General features: G+C 42.7%; 1 protein-coding gene across 1 annotated transcript in view; it reads left to right on the top strand.

The window, feature by feature from the left end:
* SLC15A1 (solute carrier family 15 member 1) overlaps positions 1-26,357 on the top strand; it is a 145,793-nt gene extending 119,436 nt beyond the window's left edge. Inside the window, exons 24-26 of the mRNA XM_079902774.1 lie at positions 20,085-20,214; positions 25,974-26,193; positions 26,271-26,357. Of these exons, the coding sequence (XP_079758900.1) occupies positions 20,085-20,214; positions 25,974-26,152 (309 nt within the window). The 3' untranslated portion in view covers positions 26,153-26,193; positions 26,271-26,357. The remainder of the gene's footprint in view (positions 1-20,084; positions 20,215-25,973; positions 26,194-26,270) is intronic.
* Positions 26,358-27,752: the final 1,395 nt, after the last annotated feature.

Genomic DNA, 27,752 nt, shown 5'->3' with positions numbered 1-27,752 from the left:
GTTTGTTTCCACAACAAAGAGAAGCCACCACAATGAGAAGCCCACATACCACAACAAAGAGTAGCCCTCCCTCACCACAACTAGAGAAAGCCCGCGCACAGCAGTGAAGACCCAATGCAGCCAAAAACTAAATGAATATATAAATTTATTTTTTAAAAATGCATATTAAAACTACAGCGATATACCACTCTTTATCTATAGGATTGACAAAAATGTCAAAGTTCAACAAAAATTGCTGGCCAGGCACTCTCATTCATTGCTGGAGGTAACGTACATTAGAAAATTTCACAGTATCTATCAAATATTTCCTTTGACTCGACAGTGTATTCTGGGAGAAATGCAGCATATTCAAGGTTATTCCTTGCAGCATTTTTTATAATAGGCAAAAATGGAAACTAGCCGAATTCCATCACTAGGGGACAAAGTGAATAAATCATGGAATGTATCCATTTATTGCACTGCTCTGCAGTTATAAAAAAGAATGAGGGAACTTTCTATGCCCTGATAACGGATGATTTCCAATATATATTATTGTTAAGTGAAAAAAGCAAGGTGCAGAATGGCGTGTCATGTATGTGCATTCTGTATAAAAGGTGAGGGGTGTAAGCATGGAAATTGGTACTTGTACTGCATAGAGAAACTGGAAAAATAAACAAGAAAATACTGGAAGTGCTTATTGGTGGGAAAGAGAGCGGAGGGAACAGAAAGATGGAGAGTAACAGAAAAAACAAAATTTTCACTCTATGTCTTACTGTCTGGTTCGTTTGGGAGCCATTTGTGTAAATTACTTGTTTGAAAAAATAAGTTAACAATTGTATTTTCAAATAAGAAGATAGGGCTTCCCTGGTGGCACAGTGGTTGAGAGTCCGCCTGCCGTTGCAGGGGACAGGGGTTTGTGCCCCGGTCCGGGAAGATCCCACATGCCGCGGAGTGGCTGGGCCTGTGAGCCATGGCCACTGAGCCTGTGCGTCCGGAGCCTGTGCTCCGCAACGGGAGAGGCCACAACAGTGAGAGGCCTGCATACTGCAAAAACAAAAACAAATAAGAAGATAAATTTTCAGTGATAAATCATCCATTCACTCTGTTGGATACGGAACAGGCAGAAGAGGATGGGAAAGCTGTGACAGGAAAACAGAAGAAGAAGAAGCACTTCCCTTGCTCACAAAAGGTAAAAATGCAGAAGGAAGTAGAGTTGGTGAAATTTATACAAAAGAAGCAGAGCGTGCATCCTAGAAAGGGGAGCTGGTGAGTGCGACAGAGTGGAAGAAAAGGACTTGTTTTGGGTGTAGAAGTCTTGGATTTGTGTCTTCTTTACACTGACTGGGGGACTTAGGGCTGGTCTTTTAAGTTCTCCAAGCCTGTTTTCTCGGAGAAGGGACAGGGGGCAAAGTCAGAATCCCCCTCACAGACAGGAAGGAAAAGGGCAGGATATCCTGTCCCAAAGGATTCTGCATCCCAACTGAACTCCATGAGTTTGCTCATTTCGTTGTCAGTAGGCTACCTAACTGTGTGGCCAATTTCAGAGAGTTTGAATGGTGTCCTGAGGGAAGCCATCTTTGAGGGCTTTGAGTAGGGGTGTTGGAGGGGGCGCTGATAAAACGTGCTCTGTGCAGAAAGGGGGTTGGATGAGGCGAGGCTGGGGGCCAGGAGGCCGCCACAGCAATCCGGGGAGAGGCGATGGTGGCCGGAACTGAATCGAAGGGATGGAAAAACATGGATGGAACTAAGAGATGCTGAGAGGAACTGAGAAAGTGTTAAAGAGAAACACAGCTGGACATTAGTTAAAGTGGTGAAAATAGATCTTATTCAGAAACTACTGGCAGTAGGGGAAAGTTCTGGGCTTCATTCTGATCCGTGCAGAGGTGACTGGGTGTTTTAAAAGGAGAATAGGGTGGGGTTGGCAGGGGCTTGAGAAGAGTCAGGGAAGTGAAACATTACAAGAAACAGGAAAAGGGGTGGGTCCACGGGAATCCATCTGGGTTTGCTAAGTTAGGCTCCTTCCCTGTCACAGAGGCTGGGAGAAGGGACCTCTATCTTCAGGCGCTGGCTGGAACAGTCACTTCTTTGGGCAGCCTTGAGTTTTCTCAGGCAGGCACTTTAAGGGGGGAGGGGGGGTTAGGGTCATCCCAGGGATACGAACTTGAGATGTTAGAAACCATGCTAGTGTTTGACCAAGTCTTCCTGGGCCAAAGTTGAGGCCTGGCCAAGAAGAGGGCTCAAAGGAGCCTGGGTAGAGTTTGGTCAAGAAGAGAATCTCGGTCAAGGGTTTGGTGAGTGGGGGCTTCCCTGGTGGCACAGTGGTTGAGAGACCACCTGCCGATGCAGGGGACACGGGTTTGTGCCCCGGTCCGGGAAGATCCCACATGCCGCGGAGCGGCTGGGCCCGTGAGCCGTGGCCGCTGAGCCTGCGCGTCCGGAGCCTGTGCTCCGCAAGTGGGAAAGGCCACAACAGTGAGAGACCTGCGTACCACAAAAAAAAAAAAGAGTTTGGTGAGTGGCTGATGGTGTATGGTGGGCAACAGAGCAGAGGCAAGTGCGCCTCCCAGGTTCCCCATGGAACAGCCATGCGGGTGGGCTGTTGTTACTATTCCCTGAGACAGAAGCTAAGGTTGATAGGGAAAGATGGTGAGTTCAGTTCTGAACATAGTGAGTGCCGGGGGTTAGGTGCCAAGTGAAGGTGGTTGGCGGGCAGCTGGAGATTAGGGTCTGAATTCAGCATAGAGGTCTGGGCTAGAGACAGCTACCTGCAAATACCCATCAAAGGCCTGTGAGCAGGTGGCTGGCGCCTGGCAGTGGATGTAGAATGAGCGGGACCTGAGATTCAACCCTCAAGAATGTCACTTTATTTAATTCCCCCAAATGCCATATGGGGTTAGGAAAGTAGTCATGATTATCTCCATTGGTCAGTGTCAGATCAGGGCACTGGATTTGAGCCTGAGGGTGTGACTAAAGTCAACCAGTCATTCCAGAATCCTAGCCCCTAATTAACTACCTAATTATTCACCTATTAATTCACTCATTATTGATTAATCCACTCGAATATATTTCTCCACTCTTAGAACTAGACAATTGTATTTACTTTTTATGGATTTTGATGAACTATTTTAGTATTAAAAAAAATTTACCCACCAGGAGTTAACAACAGATAGGAAAAGAGGTTGAAGAGGCCACATGGTCCCCCTGAACTAATAAGGAATGCTTCCACTTGTCACGTGCAGCATCTCAAACGTGCATTCTCTCTCTCTTCAGTGACGTTGATCCAACCAAAGTCATCTGTAATCTCTGCAAGGTAAATTGTGAGAGCACACGTCCAAGGGATGAAATTTCTCAAGGTCCGCTAAAGGCAGCATCCCAGTTCTGTACCCCCATCAAGTGTCACCGAAGGGGCTATGTACGCAAAGTCTCTGGTGGGGCAATTAGCATCTTCTTGCTATGCGTTTAAAGTTACCTCACGTCCAGAAACACACCTTATAGATTAAAAGAGATCATTAGCCTATCAATGCCTTTCTCTTGGCTTCCATCTGCTAAATTATTTTTTTCAGAACGGTTTTGTCATTTACTATTTTAAACCCATGATATATTGCATACAAAATAAAAATCCATTTATCAGTCCAGTTAATTTAACACTGTTTTCTCCTGCAGTGGGCAGCAATTCAGCCACTAAGACGAGGGAAACATTAGTTTTTATTTCCTTCATTTAACCTCCATCATTCCTCATTCGAACTCGAAGTTATATATCACAGCCTATGTGTAGTAAGTTTGATTTCTGGGAATTGTAATCTTTAGTCCCACTCTGCCTATGGGAAATCCTCTTTACCACACGTACAGGGTTGAATAGAGTACACACATACCCCAAATTCGTGCCTTTCCTGGAACCTTGGAATGTGACCTTACTGGGAAATAGGATCTGTGCAAATGTAAAGTTAAGATGAGGTCATACTTGTCATACGTTTATTAGGATGTGAGTATCCTATTACGGAGAATATGGAAAATAACAAGTGTTGATGAAATTGTTGAGAAATTGGAGCCCTTGTGCATTGCTGGGGGGAATGTAAAATGGTGTAGCCACTGTGGAAAACAGTTTGGTGTTTCCTCCAAAATTAAATGTGGAATTAGCACGTGATTCAGCAATTTCACTTCTAGGAATATACCCAAAAGAATTGAAAGCAGAGACTCAAACAGATACTTGAGCACCAGTATTCCTAACAACATGATTCACAATAGCCAAAAGATGGAAACAACCCAAATGTCTATCATCAGATGAATGGATGAACAAAATATGGAATGTACGTACAATAGATTATTATACAACCTTAGAAAGGAATGAGATTCTGATACATGCTACAACATGAATGAACCTCGAAAACATTATGCCACGTGAAGTAAGCCAGACAAATACTACATGGCTCTACTTATATGAAGCACCCAAAACATGCAAATTCATAGAGACAGAAAGTAGAATAGATGTTACCAGGGGTTGAGAGGAGGGAGACTGGGAAGTTATTGTTTAATGGGAACAGAGTTTCACCCTGGCATGATGAAATAGTTCTGGAAATAGATAATGCAGATGATTGTGCAACAATGTAAGTGTACTTAATGCTATTTAATTGTACACCTAAAACTGGTTAAAATGGTAAACTTTTGTTATGTATAGTTTAACCACAATAAGAAGTAACAATAATAAAAGAAAAAAAAAGGATGAAGTCATACTGAAGTAGGGTGGGGCCCCTAATCCAACATGACTGGTGACCTTAAAAGGAGGAGAAGGACACATGGCAGATGGCCATCTGAAGATGGAGGCGGGCATTGGAGTGATGCCTTTACAAGGCAAGGGTCGCCATGGATTTCTGCCAGCTGTCAGAAGCTGGAAGAGGCAAGGAAGAGTCCTCCTCTGGAGCCTTCAGAGAGAACGTAGCCCTGCCAACACCTTGAAGTTTGGACTTTCAGCCTCCAGGACTGTGAGAGAATAAACTCCTGTGGTGTGAAGCCACCCAGTTTGTGGCACTTTGTTACCTCAGCCCTACAAAACAAATACATCATATTTCACATAGTTAAATATAAAAAAGAAGCATTTGATTTGGGAAGTTTGGGAAGGGCCAGGAAAGGAGAGTCTCAAGGGGACACTGAGAAAACAGTTTCCCACCATTTCATTTTTAAAAACCAGCTACATTTACATTCTCTCTGAGGAAATCTCATTGTCTATTTAGGGCTTACTCTGTATACAGTAAACCTTATCTCAAGGACTTTTCCACTTTATACAGGTTTTAAGTGTTTCCAGAAGACCATATTTGCATGAGGGAAAACTATATTCTAGATGTTTAGTGTCTGGGAAGGTATTTATGAAATATACTAAGTCCACAGAAAACATTGCAAAGCCACCTGATTCAAAACTTGAAAACGTATGTACACCAGAGTGTACACAGTGGCCACGATTTTCTTATGAATTTTTTAATTTGAGGGGCATGAGTTACTTTATTTTTTTCTTACAGATATTAGATCTCATTTAATACTTGCAACAGTTCCACGTAGTAGGAATTAATATCTCCATTTTTTAAATTAATTTTTATTGGCGTATAATTGATTTACAATGTTGTGTTAGTTTCTGCTATACAGCAAAGTGAATCAGTTATACATACACATATATCCACTCTTTTTTAGATTCTATTCCCATATAGGTCATTACAGAGTATTGAGTAGATTCGCCTGTGCTATACAGTAGGTTCTTGTCAGTTACCTATTTTTTTAATATATAAATTTATTTATTTATTTATTGCCTGTGTTGGGTCTTCGTTGCTGTGTGCCGGCTTTCTCTAGTTGCGGCGCGCGGGTTTCTCATTGTCATGGCTTCTTTTGTTGCAGAGCACGGGTTCTAGGCGCGCAGGCTTCAGTAGTTGTGGCATGTGGGCTCAGTAGTTGTGGCTTGCGGACTCTAGAGCTCAGGCTCAGTAGTTGTGGCGCACAGGCTTTGTTGCTCCTCGGCATGTGGGATCTTCCCAGACCAGGGCTCGAACCCGTGTCCCCTGCATTGGCAGGCGGATTCTTTTTTCTTTTTTTTTTTTGCGGTACACGGGCCTCTCACTGTTGTGGCCTCTCCCGCTGCGGAGCACAGGCTCCGGACGCGCAGGCTCAGCGGCCATGGCTCACGGGCCCAGCCACTCCCCGGCATGTGGGATCTTCCCGGACGGGGTCACGAACCCGTGTCCCCTGCATCGGCAGGCGGACTCTCAACCACTGCGCCACCAGGGAAGCCCTAATTTTCTATTTTATAGAAAGTAGTGTGTATATATGTCAATCCCAATCTCCCAATTTATCCCTTCCCCCTTTCCCCCTTGGTAACCGTAAGTTTGTTTTCTACATCTGTGACTCTATTTCTGTTTTGTAAATAGATTCATTTGTACCCTTTTTTTAGATTCCACATATATGCGATATCATATGATATTTGTCTTTCTCTGAGCATGAGTTACTTTAGTAATCAGAAAGCAATTAAGTTTAAAATAAAACTTTTGAGTTTCAAAATCAGAAATAATTCATTTGATAGGTTGAAGTTAGCCTCTTGGGGGCCGGCTCCTACAAACTCCAGACCAGAGGTTCACAAGCATGCTGCCGCCCATGGACCCCGGCCCATGACACATGGCTCATGACCCTGGTGCTCCCCACTCAGTGATCTGGACGGGAGACCATGTGGAGATCGTGATCCTCTGAGGAGCCCCATTCATCCCTGGGCTCACAGCTTCGGATGCAACTATGCTCTGAGTTTTTCTTCCACCAGAATGATGATGTTCCCATGTTTAGAGACATTCTCTACATATTTGATTATCTTTCTCACCAAGAATAAACCCTCTTTAAACAGTTTGGTTTGTACCGACAAACATTTATTTTACCAGACACTGTGCTAAGTGCTGTGAGGGGTGGTGCAGTTTTGTGATTAAGGACCGTGAGACCTAGGATGGGACTGGCTGGGGTTTGCATCCTGGCTCTATCATTTCCTAGCACTGGGAAATGGGCACATTACCCAGTTTCTTCAATCCTCAGTTTTTATATCTGTAAAATAGAGATAATAGCTGTAATCAAATCTCAGAGATCTTTGATTAAAGGCATACATTATTTGTTTACTTCTAAGAAAGGCAAACACTGCCATTGAAACTTCGGCATGTTGCCTTAAAAAATTAGTCCTGTATAGAGTGGGAATGGGTCACACCAGCCTGCCCTGGCTTTGCCATTTCCTACTGCATTGCTCAGTATGTGATGGGCAGTCCTTCTGTGCACATTTCAGGAGCTAAAGATGACACAGCTTCATCTGCCTATGGGGAATCTTCCTTTCTCAGGGCCGTGAAGCCCTCAGTTGTGCCTTTGCAAGAAAATGTAGGCGTGCAATCATTTCTCCAGCAGCACATTTCCAACTCTATTCCCATGTTTTTCTGTGCTCACATAGTCCCAGCAAGGCATGCAACTCAGTTGAAATACTAATGTTAATTGCAAAGACCCAAGTCTGCGTATACACAGGCAAGGACAAGTACGTATTGCTGCTGCCAGGTCCAGACTAACTGTGAAATGCCATCAGTTATAAGATGCATCAGGATTCTGAGTTGTTAGTGAAAACTACATACATATATACTTAATATATAGTATATTAGCATATATAGTTTTTATTTGTATTTATTAGTAGTATCAATATTATTAGTATCGTTATATATATCATTAGTATATAAGAATTAATGAAATAATTCTGATGAATTCTAATAATTCTAATTAATGAGGTAATTCAGTGTTACTTCCTTCTTTCAGTTTTGTGGCAATTCAACAATGCCTGTCATATATGAAGTACTCATTCAATGTTAGCAGTTATTCTTTTATTATACGTGTGGCTATGACAACATCCCAGCCCTCCAGAAAGGCATGGGTCCTGAGGTTTAGATTTAAAAATGGGATCCAAAAGAAGTAATATGAAAAAAAAAAGAAGTAATATGTGTGATTACTAAGTGAGTGGAACCCTAGTCCGTCCTTCCTCTCCTGAGGGATCGCTATACACCATCTCTCCTTTGATCCAGCTGCTAAGCCAGCATTTACTGAAATCTTTCTATGTGTGGAGCTGTGCAAAGGGCCCTCCAGACTTGCGGTCAGCATTCAACAAATCAAGTGCAGGGGTCTGTGGCAGTGCTGGATGGCGATGTTTAGAGCCCCTAAGCATTGCTCATCTGTGTTTAAAGGTGGAAAACGATCAGGGAGACAAAAGACAGCTGAAAACAAAGGAACAGTGTGGGGAGAAATTGGAAAAGAACAAGGTCTTTTAAGGCCTTCCATCTTTAGATGATGGAAAAAAGCAAAGCATTGAACGAGGAGTGGGAACTAATGTCCAGTCCTGTGTTTCTCCAAGTCAACGTGGGGCTAACGTTTCCTTCCCATATCTCAATTTTGAGCATCATAAGGAATCATCGAGGTTTTTACGTCCACGTCATTATTTCATTAAGGAACAATGTGAAGCCTGATTTTCTGTATTTATCAATTATTGTATAATGTGTTCTCAACACAGTGGAAACACCTAATCTACTGACAGAAAAGTCTGTGAAGCGATATTCCTTTTCATCGCAGCCTGGGAGAAACTTGATAACTGATGTACAAAAAAGTCCCTGGCTTTTAGTAAAGAACCTTGGAAAACAAAACAAAAAACAAAATCTCTGTGTCAGCAACAAAAATATCTTTGCGAGGCAGGCTCCAGTAGAAGAAACACAACCACCAAATAAGGAACATGAGCTTCTTTTCTTTTTTTTTTTTGCATTTATATAAATAGACTTTTGGATAAAAGGGCAAAGGACAAGACCTTTCCATTAAAATAATATTTTTAAAGCTGTTCATTATAGTAAAAAATTTTGCTCTAGGACAAGAGTGGCACACATATATAATAAATATGTATATAAAATATTTACATATATTAAATATTAGTTCTTTTATATAACTAAATAAGTATAATGGTATAAAGTATAATTTTGGCCAAGCATAAGCATGGCCAAAAATAGCAGTGATTGAGTGACTTAAAGATCTAGAAATTCTTCTGGAAGCCACTTTCCAGTAAAAGCAGAGTCTCTGATGAATTCTAAGCTTGTCTTACTGATAATATCACCTCGAGATGCTGACCAGTGGAAATAAATAATTGATCAAAGTTAAAGCTTGGGAACTCTGGAGCACAGTGACCGCCAGCAGGGAGGGCGTGCTGGGTGCCTGAGTCAGGTCTTCAGGGTAACAGGTCAGAGAAGTTGGCTGGTGCAAGCCTAACCCACCAGGAGAGTGAGTTGAAGATTCAGGAGCAGACCCTCAGGGGAAGAGCTTCGGGCCTCACAGGGGACCTCAACCAGGACTAGTCATCTCTCAGGCCCGAGGTCACTCTCTCCATTTCTCTGGCTACCTGGTTTCCCATGTGTTCTGCATCAGGCTTTCCCAAATGCCAAGAATTCGGGTATCAGTGAGATGCTCCAGGGGGAACTTAGTAAGGGAAGCTTAGGGGTGTAAATCGGGCCTCGAGCAATGGAAATGGACGTGTGTACTTGCGCACTGATCAGTTGATGATCGTAGAGGAGGGAGGGGAGGCATAGAGGGAAACAGAAAACACCCAGGGGCTTCTAGCCCCATGAATGGGGTGGCTCCAGGACACAAAGGGTGATGCTCAGAAAGTCACCAGTGAGGGCCGTGAGGGACGAGGCTTGCAGAGGCCGGCAGTGGGCACACACGGCTGGTAAAAGGAACCCAAGGGGATCTGGGAGGGGCAACAGTGTGTCTGTTGTAGTATCTCCACTTCCTTCTCTGTGCCTGCTTTGTTCTTCTCTCTCGGAAAACCAGTTCGATGTCATCTGCCTCCATCTGGGCCAGATGTGGCTCCCCCGGGCTCTGCTTCCTACCACTTCCCATGCAAGGGCCTGGAAGAGACTGATAGTCCCTGTATCCCCATTCCATATGCCCAGGAGAGAGAATCTACTGGCTTGGTTTGAACCAGACATCTCCGCCCCAGTCCCACTGACTGTGGTCCTGGAGCCAAGCATAGTCCATAGATCAACCGTTGAGTGCAGGGTCTTAGCCTGTGTGTGTGTGTGTGTGTGTGTGTGTGTGTGTGTGTGTGTGTGTGTGTTTGTGTGTGCGCGCACGTGCATGTGTGTGTTGAGGAGGAGGGATGGACAGAGCAACAAGTTCTCAAAATGTCAGGATGGACCTGGCCAACTTTGTGCTGGATCCCCAGCTCTGGGCTCCGTCGACTACGTACCCTAGATTTTAGGAAGGCAGATGTCAGAAATGTTCAGAGGGAAGGAATAGACCTGACTCCAAGGCCAGAGACTCTAAAGGCTTAGTTGGCTTAGGAGGGGTGAGGGCTTAACAACGGCAAAATTCTGAACAAGCAATTACAAGTGATGTTCTTTTTTGAAGAAGAAATGGGAAGATATCTAAAGAAAGTCAGGGTGTTCATGGGTGACACACAGGGACAGATTATAAGGTATTGTTTATAGATTATGATATTGTTTATATAGAAGGATGTATACAGAATCAAGTCAATGAAAATTATGGAACAAAAAAATGGTACAGGAACCCAAAGAACAAAATATTCAGGAGCTTTAAAAAATAGATGTATTTGAAACAAGGATAACAAAGAGGTAACTCACAGCTTGAGACTGGGGTATAATGACAAATGACTAGCGTGGGGAACACAGGCCCTTTTAAGACATATTGCTAAGTGGAGAAAGCAAGTTCAAAACAGTACAGCCAGTAGGATACTTGGTCAATATATAATTATGCCTATATGTATCCATTAAAAAGAGAGAGATCTCAGTGTTGAGTTTATGGGTAATTTTACTTCTCTTGATCTGTCTTTTTTCCTTATTTTTAAAAACTACGAACTTCTGTTGTTTAGATAAAGAGAATAAAGTTAAGCAATGAAAGAAAAAAGGGCAACCACTTGATTTCAATATAGTCGCTCCGCGGCATGTGGGATCCTCCCAGACAGGGGCACGAACCCGCGTCCCCTGGCGTCGGCAGGCGGACTCTCAACCACTGCACCACCAGGGAAGCCCTAGTTTTTTTTTTTGTTTTTTTTTTAATGAGAACATTTTCAAATCCTTAAAGAGGAGAACAGACTTGAGAGATCTAGATGTTTTAAATGAGTTTAACACTCCAGGCCCGAGCAGATTATTCCTCAAAGTTCTGCAAAAACTTTAAAATTACGTCTGTAGAACCACTGCTAGTAAGCTAGACAAACTCAGGGCAGCTTCAAAGGGTGAAACATGGATCAGTGAAAAGAAGTTAAAGAGGCAGAAGGTGCTTTATATCAGAAAGGGCATGATTTGCCCTGGGAGGCAGCTATGTCCTGTGCTCGGACATGTCTGAGCAATGTCTGGAAACTTCCCTGTGACGATGCTGTAATGTGCGTCCTCCAGGTATGGGAGGTTGGACCAGATCAGGATCCTGAAGAAAGGTCAGTGGACCACAAAGTTCCTCCGATGAACCTAAAGTGATCTAAAAATGCAAGTCCTCTCTTGATTCTTATGAGTGACTAATACACAAGTCATAGGTTTTAAACTTTTGTAAACAGCCCAGGGTCACTTACACATAATCTACGTGACAGGATAATTTACTGGGGCATCTCTTCCAACAGTGTCTCCTCCCCTGTTCCACCAAGGTGGGCAGGGCTTTTGTGCTCCCTCATTAACACTGTGCCTCAGAGGAAGTTGGGGGCTACTGTGTCCAAAATGAAATTACTCAAAAGACACTTTTTCTTCAGACCTTTATCCTCCTAAAACCAGAGTGATTAGAGAACTAATGCTCTCTTCCTTTGCAGACACCAGTGGGCAGAGGAGCATCTTTGAGGCAACGGCAGGGCAGCAGGAGGGATTTCTTCCAGTCCTTGGCTTTGTCCTCTGCTGTCCCTAGTGGAAGTGCTGAGATTTAGGAGGGCCATGGGAGGCTGGTCCCTAACTATAGGGTTCCTGGCTCCAAGGAAGCAGAGCCTTCATTGTGGTGGGTTTAGAAAATGGAGATAACAAAGAGGACGAAAAGCCCAGAAGAGTGACCTTGCCTGTTCCCTGCACCACATAGAACTTGTGCCTTCCGCTGAGGCTCAGGGAAGAGAAGAGAGAGACCTCATAACCATGGCAATGCCATTTTCTTCCAGCCTAGCAGGCCAGAGGGTTGAAAGATTTACTTTGATATAAAGAAAATGAAGAGATAGAATTTTTTTTTTTGCACACCTTGAGTTTGTGAACTTATACCTGCTACTTAGGTAGTTCCTGGTACTAGGTTTAGAAGTGGTGAGAATTGACGCAGGATTCTAAGCTGGGGCGCTGGGCAGGAGTCTGGCTGGCCGCCTTGAAGCTCTTAGCACATTGGCAGCACTTGTGCATACTTGGATGGTTGGAATTCCTGCAGTTTGGGGAGCAGATGCTATTTATCAAGGCATTAACAGTAAGTACTATCTTGAACGGGGCATGGTCTCCAGTTGCTGCCATTCCTGCTTCATGTATTAATTACTGTTACTTCAGCAGCAGCATTTCCAATTTAGTTTGTCATGGGTCCCGTGACAGTTAACTTCCATCACAATCCTTATTTATCTCCATGCTCAAATTGCCCCAGATTGAACCACTGGGAACTCCAGCTTGGTCCCGCTGTTCTTTTGATATCTCCCCATCAGCATTTGAGCCACTTTCTCATTTAATGGCAGAAGATGTGTCGGGGTCATTTTGTGCTTTCCCTGGAATCAGGCATTTCTCCAAAGAGCCCTGGTTCCTTTCAGTAGAAAGTGATATTTAGAAACCAAGATCTGGGCTCTATATGTGCTCAGTATTCCTGGCGCATCATTGCTTCTAGGTCCTCTGAGCAGACAGAGTTAGGAAGTGTGTGTATGTGTGTGTACTTGTGTATGTGTACATATATATATAGGTCTATCTCTATCCATATAAACCCATGAGGTCATATTGATGCATCTAGTTCCAAACCAAAACCACAGGCCACATTCTGGTCTCCCCTCTGCCCATATTTATAATTCCCCTTTTCCAACAGTGAGAACAGAACTCTCATTATCCTAAATATATCCTATCCATTTGCTCAAGACTTGAGTACACAGAAGGTAGCGTTACTAACCTGTACCACTGTTAGAGGTAAATCTACTAGCTAAATATTTCTTTATAGTTTATTTTTTTTTTAGGTAAAATGTATACAGAATGAAATGTATACATCTTCAATGTACAAGTTAATGAATTTTGATGAATGCATAAGCCCATGCAATCCATACCTTTGTCAAGATATGGACCATTTCTATCATTCTGGAAAGTTCTTTCATGCTTTTCTGCAGTTAATCCCCATATACCCCACCAGAGAGAGTCACTGTTCTGGTCCCCCACCCATAGATTAGTTTTGCCTATTCTGTGATTTCATAAGAAGAATCTTATAGTGTGTATTCTTTGGTTTTCAACCTCTTTTGCTTAGTGCCATGTCTGTGTCCCCCATGTTGTTGTATATCAGCACTCCATTCTTTCTTGTTGCTGAGTAGGATTTCATCGGACAAATATATTACCTTTTGTTTATCCATTCTCCTGTAGATGGACTTTTGGGTTATTTCCAGTTTTTGCCTATTGTGAATAAAGCTGCTGTGAACACTCTTATTTAAAAAAGAAAAAAATAGCAGTTGTACGGGACATTTTTTCTGTCCCCCTTTTCCTCTCAGCCCACCTCGTTCTCCAACCACTGCTTCAGCAACCTGCTTTGAGCAGTGTAACATGACAGCACCTCACCTCAGCTGCACCGCACACCTGGTACTGCCCCAGCATGCAGTACGGCCCTCATGCATGTGGGAATATGAAGCTGGTGGAAAAACGTTCCCCCTTCTATCCATGGGCAGACAATTCTGAGACATGTTCTACATGGCTCCTCAGAAGGCCCCAGCAGGACTGAACCCCAGGGGTCCGTGGTGGTGACAACCACGGTGCACCTCGAAAGCGCTCTCCCTCCTTCCCTGCTGCACTCTGCCCAGACCCTCACACCTGTTCCTGGGCATCAGGCCCCAAGTAAGCTGTCCATATGGAAGCTCTTGCCCCAGGCTCTGCTCTTGGGAGGAACGCAGCATCAGAGAGCAGCTTCAGCACACTATTTAGAAGCCTACAGGCAAGTAGCTGAGGCAAAAACTAAAAGTATTAAAATAGGACTCTATTGCAGTGTTCTCTAACTTGGCGACTGGAAAGTTTCTCTCTTCTTCCCACCCCTACCTCCTCTTCCTCCATCTTTCTCTCTCTCTCTCATCACATCTAAGATGTATTTGAACTTCCGAAATACCGAAAAGTACAAGATCACACATCTTCTTGTGAGTATGTAGGTTGTCTGATTGTTTGCTATCTGCCTGCCTCCCCCTTGTGATTTCCACCAGGGCAGAGATGGAGTCTGATGTAAACACGTAAAAGCGTAGTAGGTGTTCAGCAAATATTTGTGAATAAGAGAATGGTGGACAGCAAGGAAAAGGGAAGCAGAGGAGGCTGAAGTAAGTGTGGGAAGAACTCTAAGAGACAGATACTTAGTAAAAGACTCGAAGAGGAAAGGAAAGCGGATTGAATCTCCCAGAGCTTGAATGAATAAATAAAGACGCATAGGGATTAGGGCCAGGACCGAGAAGTAGTTTAACCAGCAAAAGACCTAGGGAGGGGCTTCCCTGGTGGTGCAGTGGTTAAGAATCTGCCTGCCAATGCAGGGGACATGGGTTGGAGCCCTGGTCCAGGAAGATCCTACATGCTGCAGGGCAACTAAGCCCATGCGCCACAACTACTGAGCCTGCACACCTAGAGCCCATGGTCCGCAACAAGAGAAGCCACCATGATGAGAAGACCGTGCACTGCAATGAAGACCCAAAGCAGTCAAAAATAAATAAATAAATGTATTAAAAAAAAAAAAAAAGACCTAGGAGGCAGGTTTCCTCCACAGACCCTCCTTCATTGGAAGGCAAGGGAGGAGGGTCTAATAGCCTCAGCAGAAGGTAACGCCTTTGCCACGATCCTCTTCCAGTATATCAGAGAAAAATAGGTTCAGAAAAGATTATTTTCACAAGCATGCTTCCTAACTAGCTTATGACAATTTTTCTATAAAACCTTCCAGTGCTGCTTTTGTAACCCACGAAGGAAATTCTGTATCTCAGTTCCTTCCGGTGACACCACTTCCTAGATAACATACTTGCATTTCACAGATTAAGATGGTTACTGTGGGTTAATAGAACAATTACTGGATCAGCAATATCATGCTAATTAAGGGCAGAGCCATTTGCAAACAAAAAGAAACAGGCATTAAGGTATCCCAAGGGTGGCCCCGGTACATGTGCCGCAGCCTCTTTCTGTAAAGTCTTGTTTGCTCCTCAAGTTAGGACCCTGAAAAGGCAGCAAATGTTTTGTGTAAGGAACCAGAGGATTGTATATATGGAGGATGGTTTAGGAAAATGAGCGGGTATTTTCCTTTCTCCGCACTATGGAAATCAGAGCTGGATTTGCTATTTAGACTGGGTGGAAAACTAGTCTAGAGTCCTCATCCTGAGCATAGGGCAATGACAAGGACTCCTGTTTATGACGGTGAAAAACGTCTTTATAGAGATCATTATAAACTTAACAGGCAAAGGCTGAGTTGATTTTGTGGTTGATAGTTTAAGTGGAGGTTTAACCTTGTAGACTTTCCAGAAAACCAGAGATAATAGGAGTTAGGCTTGTGTGCTTGGGTAACAGATGAGCCAGGGGCCAGTTGGATTTACTGGTCCAGGAATCTTAGCACCACTGATGTTCCTGAAGTGCAATGGGGAGCCACTGGAGGCTTTGGAGCCGAGGAGAGGCATGATATGACCTTTATTTTTACCGGAACACTCTGTTGAAAATAGACCAAGGACAGAAGTGGGAAAACTAACTGGGAGGCCATTGCAGTGATTCAAGGGAGAGCTATTGTGTCTTGGATCTGGGGCGTTGGGTGGGGATGGGGGTGGACATGGGTGTACCGTGGAAGTGGTGAGAAGGTGTTGGATTCTGGGTATATTTTGAAGGTAGAGCCACAGGGGTTTGCTGACAGATCAGATAAGGGATGAGGGAGTAAAAGTGAAGTCAGCGATGCCTCCGGGGTTCTTGACTTGAGCAACTGGGAAAATGGTATTACCGTTTACTGAGACGGAAAATGCAATAAGAGGAGCAGGTTTTGGAGGGGAATCAAGGGCTCAGTTTTGAACAAATTAAGTTTGAGATGCCTACTAGATATTAACATATAGACGTTTAGTAAGCACTTGGATATGGTCCAGACTCCAAAAAGAACTCTGTTGGAGATATAAATTTGAGAGTCATCAGTGCTGAATATTGATCTTACCAAAAATTACAGTACAGCTCTAATGGGAGGGCGAGGAAGAAAAAGTATACATGTGCATGGGGGGTGGGTGGTATGTAAGAAATGGAATCTTCATCTTTTATAGCAGGAAGTCAACGGTAGATAGCTAACCTGGAAAAAGAAATCAAGAAATAGCTGTATATGCTTCATAAGAAACAATCATCCCTATTACTTCTACTCAATATCTTAAATTTTTTCTTCCTCATCTTTTTTTGGGGGGGGGTATTTTTTTAGAATTTATTTTAATTTATTTTTTAACAGCTTTGTTGAGATATGACTCACATACTATAAAATTCATCCATTTAAAGTGTACAAACATAAGGGCAAGACAGGAATAAAGATGCAGAGATAGAGAATGGACTTGAGGACATGGGGAGAGGGACGGGGAAGCTGGGATGAAGTGAGAGAGTGGCATGGACATATATACACTACCAAATGTAAAATAGATAGCTAGTGGGAAGCAGCTGCATAGCACAGAGAGATCAGCTCGATGCTTTGTGATGAACTAGAGGGGTGGGATAGGAAGGGGGGGAGGGAGACTCAAGGGGGAGGGGATATGGGGATATATGTATACATATAGCTGATTGTTATACAGCAGAACCTAACACAGCATTGTAAAGCAATCATACTCCAATAAAGATGTTATGAAAATTTAAAAAATAAAGTGTACAATTCAGTAGCTTTTTGTATATTCTATCATTACAACCAATTTTAGAATTTTCATTAAGCCAAAAAGAAACCCTATACCACTTAGCCATCAACCCCTAATCCCTCTATCCCTCTCTCCCAGCCCTAGGCAACAAATAATCTTATGTCTCTATGGACTTGCCTACTCTAAATGTTTCATATAAATGGACTCATACAATATGTTATCCTCTGTAACTGGCTTCTCTTACTTTGCTGTTTTGGGTTTTTTTTGATTCTTCTCCCCTTCTTCCCTAAATTCTGTCCTTTCAAGCCCATCCCCAAGTTTCAGGTTCTTTGATCCCTACTTTGCAGAAGCCACTGTCATCCCTTCTGATGTTGTCTTTAGAAAATCCTGCCTTTGCTTGTGGCCCTCCAAGGCAAGACAGTACCTCCCAGTAACACCACCAATGATTGCTATCCAGCGCTTTGAATAAAGCAGAAACGTTCTGGGGAGCCCCTTCAGTCTTCCTCGAAGTACCTTGGACTCTGCTTCCTGAAAGGTGGGCTGCCTGGTGATTTCAGCCTGCATTCCAGACAACTTAATTAAAGTGTATCAGCAGTATCTCTTATCTGACTGCAAATGATAAGGTATAGAGAGCTTCTGAGGAAAGTCTGCAATGCATTTTATACTTTGGATACTTGGGATTCTATTCCCAAACTCCATTTTTATGTTTGAACCAGTGAAAGGGTTTTTTTTAAATTGAATTTTATAGACTCGATAGTAGTGCTTGTTTCCAAAGGCCTGTGGGTTACCTATGACAACAAAAACTTGTCCACGCTGGCATTTGACACAGGATTGAAACAGAGTGCTGAACCTATTTTCAACATATTTGGGTATATCAGATGATGTTCTTTCAAAGAAATGGCCATCGTGTCCAGGGTACAGTCTTCCTCATAAAAAAATAAAATGAGAAAGAATTTTATTTTCCATACTTACAACATTTGGATTTTGATCCTTTATCCAAAGGGGTTTCTCTTAAGCTTTCAGAGCATAATTTATGGCATTTTGCAAAGAAAACCACTTCTTTAATACTTGAGGGCTTTTTACATGCATTTATTACATGAATTAACTAACTACATAAACTGAGAAATAGTCCCATTTGCAATGCAACTATAGTATTCATACAAAAAAGGACAAAATCAAATGAAACCTTTCTTGATTTAAAGTACTTGAAAAAAATAAGGCTGTCAAATACTTCTTATCTTAAAAGAGATACAATAAAGATGAAAGTTGGACAAAGGAAAACAATATCTTAAACCATAGCATATAAAAGGAACACTATATGGAATACACTTTATTCTAAGAAAAATGGGAGGCTATTAAAAGGCTTTTAGTATATGAGGGACGTGATTTGTTTTGCTATGTGAAGAATCTGTTGGGAGGGACCAGAGTCAAAGCAGCGCGGTCAGGTGGAGAAATTGTAGTGGTTTAGAGAGGTGCTTCTCAAATTTCATATACATGCAAATCACATGGGGTCTTATTAAATGTACATTTGGATTCAGTAGGTCTGGCATGGCCTGAGCCGCTGCATTTCTGACAGGCTCCCAGGTGAATAGGATGCTCTTGGTCATGGACCACACTTGAGTGGCCAGGGTTTAGAGCAGGGCAGTAACAGCAAAGACAGAGGAAATGGATGGACTTCAAAGCAATGTAGAGGATAGGATAATGGGACCAGCTGATTAACCAGGAGAAGGAGATGCAAGGGCCAGGGATTTTTGAGTGAGTGGGTTTGTGTGATCAGATTAGTCAGTGCTGAGAACGCAGGAGGAGAAGCAAGCTTGTGGGGGAAGATCTTGACCTTGGCAAACATCCAAACGGAAATCACAGGTGAATAGTTGGAATTACAAGTCTTGAGCCAAAAAGAGAGGGCCAGAGATATAAATTTGGGAGCCAGCAGGATGACTAATGGAATAATGGACCCAAGGGAGCAAAGAGGAGTAAGAGGATGAGGGGGCCTGGAACTGAGCCTTGAGAGCTTCCAGTATTTAAAGGTTTGGTGAAATAGATTGAGTCCACTGGGGAGAATAAGAAAGAGAAACCTAAAAGGTAAGAGGAAACCAAGAGAATATATGATACAGATGCCAACAGAAGAGAAGGCTTCAAGAAGGCAACATAGTCAACAATGTCAGGTGCTAAAATGAAAAGATGAGAGACTTCAAATTGCCCATGAGATACATCTGCCTCGGTCATTGGCGAATTTAGTGCAGCTTCTGCAGAGCAGGGGGAATGTCCACAGATCGGAGGGATCTGCTGAGTGGTGTGGGTGGACGCCAGATTGGGGGGATCTGGGAGGGGAGGATAAGGTAAGGAAGTAGAACACAGTTCCAAGAGGTTGTCTGTGGAGGGAGAGAGACAGTTGGCATGGTAGCTGGAGCGGCACCTGGGGTCGAAGGGAGGTTGATTTTGTATCTTTTAAAATAGAAGAGACATGAGTGTGTTTAAAAGCTGATGGGACATATTGAACAAAGAGAAACTGATGACGTAGAATTGATAGAGAACAATAAATAGCATAAGGTCACTGAAAAGAGAGGAGGGCTGGAGGAAATAGACTTAGATGTGGGGAAGGGCACGTCCCCTCTTGCAACAGGAAGAGAGGACTGGGGCCAATGTCAATAGGTTTGTAGACACGGAGGTGAGATACTGAGGGATTTCTCATCTGATGGCATCTGTTCTTGGTGAAGCAGGCGAGGAGGTCATCTGCTAAGAGCGATGGGCCAGAAGTGGGAAGAAAGGCCGCCTAGAGTCGCAGAGGTGGTCTACAGGGAGCGCTAGGGCCCCATCTGAGACTGGTGATCTTAGGTCTATAGCCAGTCCACCCCGCAGTGAGATTTACACCAGGTGCTCTGCTTCCCAGGTGCCAGAGGGAGAAGATGGACATCTGGTTCATCTAGGATTAGAGACTTGCCAGGTGGATATGCAAGAAAAGTCCAAAGAGACACAGAGTTTAGTTTAAGCTACTGAAAAGAACATTCTGTGGGCTATGGGGCCTGGGACACAGTAAGGTCCCCAAGAATTGTGTGTATTATTACAGGAGAAGAGAGACAATTCCTCGCCTCCCCCCAGCCCTCCATGGTTCCTGCCCGACCACCATCACCTACACATGCAACTCCAACCCCTTTGTTCCCAAGATATTTGTACAGAATGTAGAGGGGCTTTTGGAGGTAGGTATGATTTTTTTTTATGGTTGGTCATTTTCCACTTGTTATGTGTCCCCACTTCATTATTATTCAGGGATGATTATAAAGCCTCAGAAGTTGGGTTCTTTGTTCAGGCGTTCAGTTTACCGCTGGGGTAATGTTATGTGCAACGAATTCTGAGTTTCAACAAATGATTCTACTTAAGAAAAGTAATCATCAGATGAGCCACGGTATGTAATTTATTATAATCATAATAATTTCTTAAGATCCCTTATGGAGAAAATCACATTTTTCTAAATATAGTTGCGCTTAAGGTCTTTTTTTCTTTCCTTTAAAGTGTTTTATTAATTACTAGTCTGTAAGGAATGCTGTTTGGTCTGCTAATCTGAAAATTAAAAGTTTCTATGGAGGAAGTAGATTTCAACACAAAGGTCACATTAGGAATGACTAGTGACAATACCAGGAACACGTTTTGGTACAAGAAATTAGGAAGTTGGGCAAATAATATAGCTTCTTTAAGGCTGAGTTTCTTCACCTGTAAAGTGAGAAAATTAGAAAATACAACTTCCAGTATTAAGTGCAAAATTAACTGCTCTATCCAAATGGTAGCCACTAGCCACATGTGGCTACTTAAATTTAAATTTATTAAATTAAATAAAATCTAAAATTCAGTTCATCAGTCACACTAGCCATGTCTCAAGTAATCAATACCATAGGTAGCTAGTGACTACCCTGTTGCGCAGCACAGATGTAGAACATTTCCCTCATTAGAGAAAGTTCTACTGGACTGCTCTGGTCTCTAATTCTAGTTTTAATACAATTGCAACAAAGGGAAGATGGTAAGATGCTTCCAGAAATTATCATATTATAATTTTCCACTTAACCACAGTAGGACATTTCTAGAATACACCCACATCTCACCTGCCCCAAAGGACCGGGAGTGAATTAAAACAAGGTGGACCTATTGCAATGAAATAATCTCCAGGTGATGGAGAGACAATACATTCTAGACCCTTCCCACTTTCCTTCCCACTCTGCCTGTCCTCCTTTCCCACATTTTTTATTGAGTGCTAAGCCCTGAGTCAGCTACAAGTCCTGAGGCATAAACATGATTTGACCTGTCTGTTTGATCTGACAGAAAAACAGATGATGATAATACAGTGTATTTGGTAAGGAATATGATAGAAGGATCCTTAAGGTTCTGTGGAACTCTACAGGAGGAATACATAACCCTAACAGAAGAGGCAAGGGAAAACCTTCCAGAAAGAGTGATACTTAAGGAAAGTAGTAAAGGATGTTTATGAATTAAAATGGTTTACAGGTTTGAACATTAATTATGACCCTATTAAAATGCAACAATGAAGAAAAGAGAAATTTGAGGAAAATCAATAGCAAGTAGTTTTTGATATCATTAGTGTTACAAACTCTCTGTGGTACGCATAATTTGCAGACACTATTAAAATAAAACCCATCCATTCTGAAGGGTTACCTGCGTAACTCAGTCTTTTTTTTTTTTTTTTTTTTTTGCGGTACGCGGGCCTCTCACTGTTGTGGCCTCTCCCGTTGCGGAGCACAGGCTCCGGACTCGCAGGCTCAGTGGCCATGGCTCATGGGCCCAGCTGCTCCGTGGCATGTGGGACCCTCCCGGACTGGGGCACGAACCTGCGTCCCCTGCATCGGCAGGCGGACTCTCAACCACTGCGCCACCAGGAAAGCCCAACTCAGTCTTTTTAGTTGCTTCCTCCTTTGTATTAAAAGGACAGTGAGTTGATTCTGCTCATAGAGACCCATTCCCTAACCCAATTGCATTTCTCAAGACTACCACTGTTTCAGTAAAAGTTGCATCTCAAATCTCCTAGTTTCTCAGACCAAAATTCTTGGAGTTATTCTTGACTCCTCTATTTTTTTGCACTCCATGTCTATTCCCTTAACATCCTATTGTCTTTTCCTTCAAAATATATCCAGAATTATATCCCTTTTCCCTTTTCCTTGTAATACCTTCGTGGTCCAAACCACTATCATGTCCTGCTGAGAGAATAGCAAGAGTCTTCTCATGGTCTTGTCCACAATTGCCTTTTCACCATCAATTCTCCACTCAGAAGCCAGAGAAACTCATTTAAAACTTAAGTCAGATCCTATCATGCCTCTGTTCCAAACTCTCCATTTCACAAAGACAAATTCGAAAGTCCTCATCATGGACCACAAGTCCCTACGTGACCAGCTCCAAGCTACTTCATCACTTTCATTCTCTCTTGCCTACTCGTCCTTCTTCTGCCACACTGGCCTTGCTACTTCAGGCATGGTCCAAGCACGCTCCCTCTTCCGGGACTGCTCAAAAGCCACATGGATCACTTACTCCCTCACTTCATCCAGGCGTCTGTCCAAGTGTCCTCAAACACAGAGGCCTTCCTTGTGCATCTAGCCCATGTAAAATTAGATGCTCTGTACCATGAGCTCCACCATCATTCCTTATCCTTACTCTGCTTTGTTTTTCCTTCACTGCACTTATCACCACTTGATGTGTTATATAATTGTTTACTAGAATGTGAACTCCATGAGAGCATACATTTCGTTTTGTTTACTGCAATAGCCCAGTCTCTTATTCAGAGTCTGACCTATGCATGTACAGTTCACAGTTGTTAATGGAGGAGTGAATGGCATTTACTCTATCACATTTCTTCTATAATTATATGACCTGCATAGACTGTGAGGCCCTGAAGACATGATTACATATATTATTCCCAGCCACCAGCCCACTATGTGGAAAGTAAACTCACTATGAAAGAAGTTCCTTGAATGTATCTCCCTCCTTATATGGAAAACTATAGGATCGTAGATGCAAAATGAATCTTAAGAGGTGTTCTGGTCTACAGCCATGCCCTCGGGAAGACCACACTTAACACTTACTCTATTTTGAAAGGCCACCCAGAGAGAAGAATCCATCATTTTCTCTATTTAACTACTTTTAGTTCCAGGATATTCTTAAGCCAAAGCTAAATCTCATTTTCTTTTATCTTGGGATCAGAAGAATTTTAATAAATAAAACCGGTTGTTTATACATCAATTATAACTCAATTAAAAACAAAAACAACCCCCCCCCCAAAAAAAACTGGTCAGTATTTTTTTTTCTTTTTCTTTCTTTTATTTTATGTGGCAGGTGGGCTCCTTAGTTGTAGCATGCAAACTCTTAGTTGCGGCATGCATGTGGGATCTAGTTCCCTGACCAGGTATTGAACCCGGGCCCCTTGCATTGAGAGTGTGGAGTCTTATCCACTGTGCCAACAGGGAAGTCCCCTCTAATCAGCTTTTAAACCCACCAATTAAAAAAAATGTCAATTATATTTTTTATTTCTAGAATTTTTTACTTGATTTATTTTTTATAGCTTCCAGTTTTCTAGAAAATTCTCCATCTTTTCATTTAATTTCTTGACAATATTAGTTATATTTATTTTAATGTTCATTCTGATCACTGAGATAGCTCCTATGAGTATTTTTTTGGTATATTTCTTCTCTTGGTTTTCTGTCAAGTCTTGCCTTCTTGTATGCCTAGTTATATTCTATAAGTTCTATTTCACTATACCTGGTTATTTTTTTTATTGAGGGCCATACGTTGTTTATGAAAGAAATGTAGAGATGGTTTGAGACTCTAAATGATGGTATCTACCTCAGAAAGGATTTATGTTTACTTCTGGCACGGAGCAAGGCTAGGACAGAACATCTTAGGCTAATTTACTGAGCTGATTTGAAGCTAGACTTAATCCTTGTGAGATTTAGGCTATTTCTGATTCACCCTTATTCTTAGGAGGTAGTGCTTCTGTGGTCCCAATCAAAAGTCTGGATTGGGGCTTCCCTGGTGGTGCGGTGGTTGAGAGTCTGCCTGCCGATGCGGGGGACACGAGTTCGTGCCTCGGTCCGGGAAGATCCCACATGCCGTGGAGTGGCTGGGCCCGTGAGCCATGGCCGCTGAGCCTGCGCGTCCGGAGCCTGTGCTCCGCAACGGGAGAGGCCACAAAAAAAGTCTGGATTGTTGCCAGAATTTCGCTTCCTAAGAGGGCACTGAAATCTAAACTTTGCCCTCCTGGCCCTGTGTAAGTGCCAAACCTCTGTTTTGCTCTTTTGCCACTAAATTGTCTCTTCCAAATTAGCCATTGCCTCAAGAAGAAAAGCAGCTCCAGATGCCAGGTTCACCTCTCTTGGCTCCTCTTTCCTCTGGATCTTGGCCCTACAAATTGCCTTGCTAGTTCTCTGAAAATTTCCAACACATGGGATTTTTGTCTTCTTTATTAATTCATCTAGTAATTAATTTGTCTAGCTTTTCTAGTCATTCTTAACGGCTGATTGTTCTGAAATAACCTAGTGAGCCATTGCCAGGAGCAGAATTCTACTTATATTCTAATGAAAAATGGTTATGTCACACCTCCATTCCTATAACTTACTTTTCTCACTTATCCTTATGTGAACCATGTATAGCTTTAGTAAACATGTCAGTGTTAATTTACACAATAGCTTAAAATCACTACATAGAATGTATACCATTCTAAGGTAAATCATGATTTTTTAGACAAACTCTCATAATTGGACACGTCAACTGTTTCTATTTTTTCCCTATTATAAACAGCAGTAGGATGCACATCTTCATGTACACGTTCCTAAGTAGTTGTAATTATTCCCTAATTATAACATCTTGAAATAAAATATTTTATTTGAAATAAAAATTTTAAAGTATGACTATTTTAAGGTTTTTGTTATATTACTAAAGATCCCTCTAGGAAAATCAAACCAGTTTACACTTCCACCAGCAGTGTGTAAATGCCAGTTTCCTTATATTCTTAAGCACTTTCTAAATCATGGAATTTTAATTTCTAAAGTCACCTGTGTCTGACATAAATAAGTATTTATTATATGATTCATCTACTTTCCCGTACCAGGAACACTCTTGGGATTACAAGAGAAAGAAACTAAACTTGGACCCTGACCTTACTTCTGACCTCATGATTCTTCACAGATACTCTATGACTCTCTTTTGATTATGAAGGTTTACTGATAATGTTCCCAGAAGGCCTGAATCCTCCATATGGAAATTGGCCTCCTCGTGTTCTCACCAGTTATATATGTATTTTGGACCCTGCCTTTATCTTTAACTACAATCGAGTATTATGGACTTATTTAAAATACGTAGTCCAGGATAGCTCCTTGGTCTCAACTCTATCTAGCCATGCGGTGTAGCTATAGTTTCCTCTTCCTTCTTCCTGTACTTCCCTGAACTTGTACTGCTTGAACTCCATTCAGTGGTCTGACCACTCACCCAACTCACCGAGGTCACTCATCCAGATCAGGGCTCAACAGACCACGGCCCTGGGGACAAATCTGGCCTGCGAGCTGCGTTTGTAAACATTTCCCTGAACACATTCATCCTAGGTTGTATGCATATTATCCGTGCTGCTCGGCTGACACAACAGTGGAACTAAGTAACTGTGACCAAGGTCGTATGGTCCACAAACCTACAATATCGACCATTCGGCCCTTTACAGGAAGTCTGCCAACCACTGATCCATATACCTTTGTAAGAAGGGTCTGAACTTAGTAAGAGATTTCCCCGCTACTAGATTAAGCGGCTGTACAGAGCAAACCTCCAATCCCTCCGCCCCAGTGGGCATAGGACTCTTGTCTGCTCAGTGCCATTTTATTTAGGGTACAGTTCCCCCCAACCCGTGCCTTGAAACTGTCCTCTGTCCCTGGATTCTGATCTGAATCTGGCTGAGTTGTCACCTCTTATGATTTAGGACCTGGATCACGTGTAGACTTTGGACTCAGTAGGCATGGCACACTGGTCTGGACAGAAGAGGGTGCTTCTCACCAGAGGCCCCTGGTCTGGGGCTCTGGGTGCCTTGGCACTGCCCAGAGGCTAGTACCTTCGGGCATGGACAGCTGCCTTACTGATGTGCCACCACCCAACACTTAGGAGGCTGTTGGTACAAAAAGGCCAGAAAATGGAATGAAAAGGTAACCACTGGTATGTTCTCTGTATCTGTGAGTCTGCTTCTTACATGTTATATTCACTAGTTTCTTGTATTTTTTAGATTCCACATATGTGACATCATACAGTATTTATCTTTTTCTGGCTGACTTATTTCACTGAACATGATGCCCTCCAAGTCCATCCATGTTGCTGTGAATGGTAAAATTTCGTTCTTTTTCTATGACTGACTAGTACTCCATTGTGTGTGTGTGTGTGTGTGTGTGTGTGTGTGTGTGTGTGTGTACATGGATATACATATATATGTATATATACACACACACCCCACATCTTCTTTATCCATTCTTCTGTTGATGGACACGTAGGTTGTTGCTATGTCTTGGCTACTGTAAATATGCTGCTATGAACATTGGGGTGCAAGTGTCTTTTCAAATGAGTGTTTTTGGTTTTTTTGGATATATACCCAGGAGTGCAATTGCTGGGTCATATGGTAGTTCTATTTTTAAAACTTAACATTTAGATATAGATTTAACATTTAGATGTAGCTGGGCTGTGAAAAGCCACATCTAGACTTGACAAAGAGGAATACATATTCTCCAGAGTGTCTGGACTAGGAAATGCATGGGCTAACTAGACGGTACTTGGGCTGAACTGCTTTGGGGAAGAGGTAAGTACATGGATGGATACGCATAGGTTGGCTGTATCACGTTGGGGGGCAGTACAGAAGAAATTATATGTATGGAAAAAGAGAATGTGTGTGTGCGCACAAGTGTATGTATGTGTGTATATGTCTGTGTACATGCCTATGCTGGTCAGTCAGGGGCTGGAATGTATCAGGCCAGGAGTCTTTTTTCCGTTGGGAAACTGCCCCTTCCATGTTGCATGCTTTGGGGATTGGACTCTTCCACCTCTGTGTCTCCTTGTCCTCTGTGGGGAGGAAGATCTCCGCGTCTTACTCTTCCGCCATCTTCCTCAACTCCCTCCTTGTCCTCTGGTCACAAGAATAAACGTGCACATGCACTAATTTGTGTTCCTCCACTAGATGTGGCCTAGGGACACTGGGTAAGAGAAAGTCACTCTTTCTGGGGTTGCAAAGACTATATAGAGTGACTCTTGTCATCACACAGAGAGGACTCATATGCGGATGAAGCCATGCAGAGGTTAGCAGGAGTGACACATAGAAAGACAGAGCTCTGATTTTATCATTGAACCCACCCTCCTGGACTTATCCATGCCTGACTTAGCCAAGCTTGGATTTCCGTCACTGAGCTAAAATTTCCCCTTTTTGCTATGGAGGTTTGAGCTAGATTTTTGTCACTTGTTATTCAAGGATCTCTGACTAATAGTATCACTAACATAGCTTCTTAGGAAAGCAAATATATCTGGGCTGGAAAATCAAGGTATGGGACTACATGCTTATCCTTTTGCCGGCAAAGTCTTGATGACAGGGTAGTGCAAGGCCAGTATTTTCATGAGGATTCCAAGTATACTTGGTTCTGTGCATTTCGGAACTAAGGCCCGCAACCACTGCCTGCAACTCATAGGCACATTTTGTCTTTGTGTGGTTATCCAATGTTCCTTAAGC

The sequence above is a fragment of the Stenella coeruleoalba genome, assembly GCF_951394435.1.
Source record: "Stenella coeruleoalba genome assembly, chromosome: 18".
In the NCBI taxonomy this organism is placed as follows: domain Eukaryota; kingdom Metazoa; phylum Chordata; class Mammalia; order Artiodactyla; family Delphinidae; genus Stenella; species Stenella coeruleoalba.
This window is presented reverse-complemented; position numbering and strand designations above follow the sequence as displayed.